The sequence below is a fragment of the Pongo abelii genome, chromosome 20 (assembly GCF_028885655.2).
Source record: "Pongo abelii isolate AG06213 chromosome 20, NHGRI_mPonAbe1-v2.0_pri, whole genome shotgun sequence".
Lineage (NCBI taxonomy): Eukaryota > Metazoa > Chordata > Mammalia > Primates > Hominidae > Pongo > Pongo abelii.
Genome location: NC_072005.2, coordinates 57,200,739 through 57,206,832, shown reverse-complemented (window position 1 = coordinate 57,206,832; position 6,094 = coordinate 57,200,739). Strand labels below are relative to the sequence as shown.

Genomic DNA, 6,094 nt, shown 5'->3' with positions numbered 1-6,094 from the left:
GTCATAAGGGTAGTCATAGTAGCAGGAAGAGGAAGCACCTAGGTTTGAGGCCAGGGCTGGCTGCTGTCAGAACCTAGGCCCTCCCCTGCCTTACTCCACATCTGGTTAGGGGAGAGAGGGGAGGAAAGCCAAGGGAAGGGACCTAACTGAAAACAAACAAGCTGGGAGAAGCAGGAATCCGCGCTCGGGTTCCGCAGATGCAGAGGTTGAGGTGGCTGCAGGACTGGAAGTCATCGGGCAGAGGTCTCACAGCAGCCAGTAAGTGAACAGCTGGACTCGGGCTGCCTGGGAGGCAGGGAGAAGCGGGCAGGGGAAGGGTCAGCAGAGAAGCAAGGCCCCAGAGGAGCCCTGGGGTGGAGCGTAGCCGAGGGCTCCGTTCCCTTTCCTGGACTCGGCTTCCACAGGCCCTGACCTGCCTCCCCCACCCTCCGGTCCTGCCCCGTGCCTGGCAGCAGCCCCACCTGTGTGACACCCCAGCACACCCCCCCCTCCTTGCAAAGGAGAAGGGAGCGGCCTAGGGGAGGCCAGGGGCCCACCTGGGCTGGGGCTGTGGAGAGGGAGTGGCTGGGACGGGAGGAAAAAGAGAGCTGGAGATTAGATGGAAGGAGAGGGATTTCGAGACAAATTGCCAGAGATGCAGTCAGAGAGACTGACTGAGAGACACAAAGATAGAAGGAATTAAAGAAAGGGCCACACAGAGCCAGACAGAGAGAGAAGAGCGGAGATGGAGACAGGGACGAGGGCAGAGAAAGGCAGACAGACACGTAGGGACAGAAAGAGAAAAATCACACAAAATCAGAATTACTGAATGACAGGGAATGACACATAGAGCGAGACACAGATTCAGAGACTCAGGGCAGGGAAAGGAAGGCTGCAGACAGACAGACAGAGGGAGGCCAAGACGCAGGGAGAAGAGGGGCTTGGAGAGGCGGCACAGGCAGGTAGCCAGTGCCTCAGAGGCCTCGGGGAGGGCCCTCACACACACCCCGCCCCGGGGCATTAAGGCAGGGCTTGGAGGCCAGTCATCCTGGGCCCGCCCGGGGCCGCCCGCCTGCCAGCCTGCCTGCCTGGTGCCTGGCACCTGGCGCTCCAACCCAGCCTACCTGCTGTAGCTGCCGCCACTGCCGCCTCCGCCGCCACTGGGCCCCCAGAGCCCCAGCCCCAGAGCCCGTGAGTCCAGGAGGAAAGGGAAGCCGTCCCTCCCCATCCAGGTGTCAGCCCTCCCCAAGGACATCTGTCCCACTCGGGCGCCCATTTCTCCCTCTGCTCTGTCCTTCTCTGCTTGGTTGGGGGTTCCTGGCCTCTCTCTACAGCTCTCACCTCCGATGGCTGTCCCCAGCCTCAGTTACCTCTAATCTCCATGACTTCAGCTGCTGAGCCCGCCCTCTACTCCCACCCCCACTGGCCAGGGCAGCTGAGGGTACTGGCCCTCCCCTCGACCAGCCCCGCCCAGCTTTGCTTGGCTGTCCTTCAAAAGGGCAGGGATTTGGCAGACAGGGGTTCAGCAAGCCGGGTGATGGGGGTCCCAGACATTGTCTGGGGTTGAGCCCCCTACTCCCCCCCAGCAGACCTCAAAGGCTCCATATTGCTCTGCTGCGAAGACAACGAAAAAGGGGTGGCTACGGAACGGGGTCTGGTTCCCCTTGTCCTTCTACCCCAAGCTGCTGGGGCCTGGCCAGCTCTCAAGGCAAGAAGGAAAACATCCTCTGACATGTGCCGGGGAGGTCCCATGGCTGACTTGAAGGGGGCCGGCCCATGGCTTGACGGCTCAAAGCCCCTCCCAACAACTTCCACGTGGTTCTTGGTATCTCGGAAGCTTCTAGCTGTGACCAGGCCCTCTCCAAGGCCACCCTAGACACCTAAGATATATTTTAAGTGTTTGGAGATCCGAGTGCTGTGAGAAACAGGGGATTTCCCCAACCTTGTTTCTCCCAAGTGGGGAGCGGGAGCAGGTGAGGGAGAGAGGAGAGGGCATGAGCCAGCCCCCCGATTTCCCCGTAAAGTGATGCGGCCCCATGTCCCTCCTTGTTCCCAGAGGAACCTGGGGCCCGCTCCTCCCCCCTCCAGGCCATGAGGATTCTGCAGTTAATCATGCTTGCTCTGGCGACAGGTACGCAGGGGTGGGGCAGGGCAGGAGCCTCCCTCTTGAATCTCTGGGATCCCCTAACCCTCTGTGTCTGGACAGTGACAGGGCTGATTCCAAATTACAGAACAACCCATAAGGCACCTGAACTGGTAGCAGCCGTCCTGAGGGCCTGGATGCCCTTCCAGATAATCCCTTTAAATGCCAAAGGAGGAGAGGTCAAGGGGGTCCTAAAGGGTCCCGTGGAGGGGCCGAGGAAGCCGGAGTTGGGGGAGCAGTCATCAAAGCACACAGGACAGGGGCTACTGACCAACCAGTATGGAAGTATATCCTTTTTTTTTTTTTTTCCCCAGAGACAAGGTCTCGCTCTGTTGTCCAGGCTGGAGTGCAGTGGTGCCAACATGGCTCACTGCAGTCTTGACTTTCCGGGTTTAAGTGATCCTTAAGCCATCTCGGCTTCCCCGGTAGCTGGGACCACAGGCACCTGCCACTAAGCCAGGCTAATTGTTTAATTGTTTGTAGAGATGGGGGAGGGGGTCTCACTATGTTTGCCTAGGCTGATCTTGAAGTCCTGAGCTCAAGTAATCCTCCCACCTTAGCCTCCCAAAGTGCTGAGATTACAGGCGTGAACCACTGCATCCAACCCTGTGGAAGTATTTTCATCCTTTAATACCCGACCCCAGCATCCAGGGCAACCCAGAGGGATACCAGACCAGGGTCCAGACCACCCACTCTCTTTCTCTCCTCCCCACCTCGATTTCTGGGAGTCCTCCTGGTCTACCGCCTCTCCTTCCTGAGCCCCTCCTTTTGCTCTCACCCCTCCAGGGCTCGTAGGGGGAGAGACCAGGATCATCAAGGGGTCCGAGTGCAAGCCTCATTCCCAGCCCTGGCAGGCAGCCCTGTTCGAGAAGACGCGGCTGCTCTGTGGGGCAACCCTCATCTCCCCCAGATGGCTCCTGACAGCAGCCCACTGCCGCAAGCCGTGGGTGCGGGGGCTGGGGCGGTGCCGGGGAGGGGGGCTGGGAATGGGGACATGGATGGAGAGAAGCTCAGGGATGGGGTGTGGGAAAGGGGATTAGAGATGGGGATGCGTAGTGTCAGCAAGGTTGCTGGGCTCGAGTTGGGATTGAAGGTGGGGGGATGAAAGGGGTTGGGATGGGGCTATGGCTGGGAAGGGGGCTTCGGTGGGAGATGTGGAAGAGGTGGGAAGCAGAGCGATGTTTCTTCATCCTCAAAGGTGTCACTCACCTCTCCCACCCATGTCTCCCCCGACCTTTCTTCCTCCAACTGCTGTCTCTCCCACCTCAGCCACTACATAGTTCACCTGGGGGAACACAACCTCCAGAAGGAGGAGGGCTGTGAGCAGACCCGGACAGCCACTGAGTCCTTCCCCCACCCCGGCTTCAACAACAGCCTCCCCAACAAAGACCACCGCAATGACATCATGCTGGTGAAGATGGCATCGCCAGTCTCCATCACCTGGGCTGTGCAACCCCTCACCCTCTCCTCACGCTGTGTCACTTCTGGCACCAGCTGCCTCATTTCCGGCTGGGGCAGCACATCCAGCCCCCAGTGTAGGAGCTCCAGAGGGGAACCTGGCAGGGGGTGGTGAGGAGGGGGTGGTCAGGATTGTGGAAGGGTTCAGGGGATCAGAGATGCGGTTCACAGTGACGATGGTGGGATAAGTTGAGAGGATGTGTGGAAAACGTCAGGACAGGGGAGGGTGGGGACAAAAGTTGGGGCCTAGGAGTCAGACGGACGGGATATGCAGTCATACATCCATAACCTCCTGTTGTAAGACCTTAGGCAAGCAGCTTCACCTCTCTGAATCTTGATTTTCTTCTCTATAAAATGAGAATAATTATACCCACCTGTCAGGATTGGATTAGAGATAATGTATATCAAGCAACTGGCATAAATCATTTATTGGATAGAAGGCTGGGCATGGTGGCTCACGCCTGTAATCCCAGCACTTTGGGAGGCCGAGGTGGGCAGATCACCTGAGGTCGGGACTTTGATACCAGCCTGGCCAACATGGTGAAATCCCATCTCTACTAAAAATACGAGAATTAGCTGGGCGTGGTTTTGTGTGCCTGTAATCCCAGCTACTCGGGAGGCTGAGGCAAGAGAATCGCTTAAACTTGGGAGACGGAGGTTGCAGTGAGCCAAGATCATGCCACTGCACTCCAGCCTGGGCAACAGAGCAAGACTCTGTCTCAAAAAAAAAAACAAAAAAAAAAAAAACAAAAAAAAAAAAACAAAAAAAAAAAAAAACAAGCTGGATAGCATTGCTGCATTGCTGTTGCTATCGTTACAAGAAGAGAGGTGAGCTGGCTGCATCTAAGGACAGGGATTCCCCCAGAGGCAGGGTCACAGCAAGCACTACATTAGGGGAGGTGGCAGGGGGCTCATTCCCACAGCCCCTCACGCTGTTTCCACAGTACGCCTGCCTCACACCTTGCGATGCGCCAACATCACCATCATTGAGCACCAGAAGTGTGAGAACGCCTACCCCGGCAACATCACAGACACCATGGTGTGCGCCAGCGTTCAGGAAGGGGGCAAGGACTCCTGCCAGGTCAGTGGGCAGGGCTTGGGTCTCCAACCACAGCCCCATCCCCATCCCCAGCTTCAATGACATCTTTACCAACATCCACAACTTCATCCCCAACCTCAACCAGCCGCCCCCTGCAACTCCCAATCCATCTCTTCCCCTGTTCCCGTTTCTGACCTCAGCACAAACTTCAGCTCCATCCCTGTTTCCACACCATTTCCAGCTCCAACCATCCCCAAACTCATTTTTGAGCCTAACCCCATCCTTTATCCCACCCATAATCCCAGCCTTATCGCTAAACCTATCGGCTTTCCCGGTGCCTACCCATCCTGTCTGGGCCCCACTCCTAAGCACCGTCCCCATCTCCTCCCTGGCTAACACCATGCTCAACACTTTCTCTGACCAATGTTCTCTCTCCCCGTGCCCAGGGTGACTCCGGGGGCCCTCTGGTCTGTAACGATTCTCTTCAAGGCATTATCTCCTGGGGCCAGGATCCGTGTGCGATCACCCGAAAGCCTGGTGTCTACACAAAAGTCTGCAAATATGTGGACTGGATCCAGGAGACGATGAAGAACAATTAGACTGGACCCACCCACCACAGCCCAACACCCTCCATTTCCACTTGGTGTTTTGTTCCTGTTCACTCTGTTAATAAGAAACCCTAAGCCAAGACCCTCTATGAACATTCTTTGGACCTCCTGGACTACAGGAGATGCTGTCACTTAATCAACCTGGGGTTCGAAATCAGTGAGACCTGGATTCAAATTCTGCCTTGAACTATTGTGACTCTAGGAATGATAACACCTGGTTTGTTCTCTGTTGTATCCCCAGCCCCAAAGACAGCTCCTGGCCATATATCAAGGTTTCAATAAACATTTGCTAAATGAGTGAATCTACTGAGTGCTTACTATGTGCTAGACCCTGATCCAAAGGCTTTTATTTTATTTTATTTTTTGACAGAGTCTTGCTCTGTCACCCAGGCTGGAGTACAGTGGCGCTATCTCTGCTCACTGCAACCTCCACCTCCTGGGTTCAAGCAATTCTCCTGCCTCAGCCTCCTGAATAGCTGGGATTACAGGTGCCTACCACCACATCCGGCTAATTTTTGTATTTTTTAGTAGAGATGGGGCTTCACCATGTTGGCCAGGCTGGTCTCAAACTCCTGACCTCAGATGATCTGCCCGCCTTGGCCTCCCAAACTCCTGGGATTACAGACGTGAGCCACCGTGCCCACCCGGCTTTTATTTATTAATTAAATAAAATTAAATTAATTAATCTATTTATGAGACAGTCTTGCTCTGTTGCCCAGGCTGGAGCGCAGTAACAATCACAGCTCACAGCAATCTCAGTTTCCTGGGCTCAAGTGATTGTCCTGCCTCAGCCTCCAGAGTAGCTGGGACTACAGGCACATGCCATGAAGCCCAGCTAATTTTTGTATTTTTCGTAGAGGCAGAGGT

At 55.7% G+C, this 6,094-nt stretch overlaps 1 protein-coding gene across 1 annotated transcript; it reads left to right on the top strand.

The window, feature by feature from the left end:
• Positions 1–8: 8 nt before the first annotated feature.
• KLK11 (kallikrein related peptidase 11) lies at positions 9–5,524 on the top strand. The gene is made up of 6 exons (XM_024237259.3): positions 9–258; positions 2,036–2,110; positions 2,909–3,065; positions 3,392–3,657; positions 4,525–4,661; positions 5,066–5,524. The coding sequence occupies exons 1-6, from the start codon at positions 198–200 to the stop codon at positions 5,216–5,218; spliced, it is 849 nt and encodes a 282-aa protein (XP_024093027.1). The 5' UTR covers positions 9–197; the 3' UTR covers positions 5,219–5,524.
• Positions 5,525–6,094: the final 570 nt, after the last annotated feature.

What these genes read in the sequence shown, in the direction of transcription:
- KLK11 (XM_024237259.3), top strand. Translation starts at nt 198, where the DNA reads ATGCAGAGGTTGAGGTGGCTGCAGGACTGGAAGTCATCGGGCAGAGGT. An exon ending in CATGCTTGCTCTGGCGACAG is followed by an intron (nt 2,111 to 2,908) that starts GTACGCAGGGGT and finishes TCACCCCTCCAG; the next exon opens with GGCTCGTAGGGGGAGAGACC. An exon ending in GCAGCCCACTGCCGCAAGCC is followed by an intron (nt 3,066 to 3,391) that starts GTGGGTGCGGGG and finishes CTCCCACCTCAG; the next exon opens with CCACTACATAGTTCACCTGG.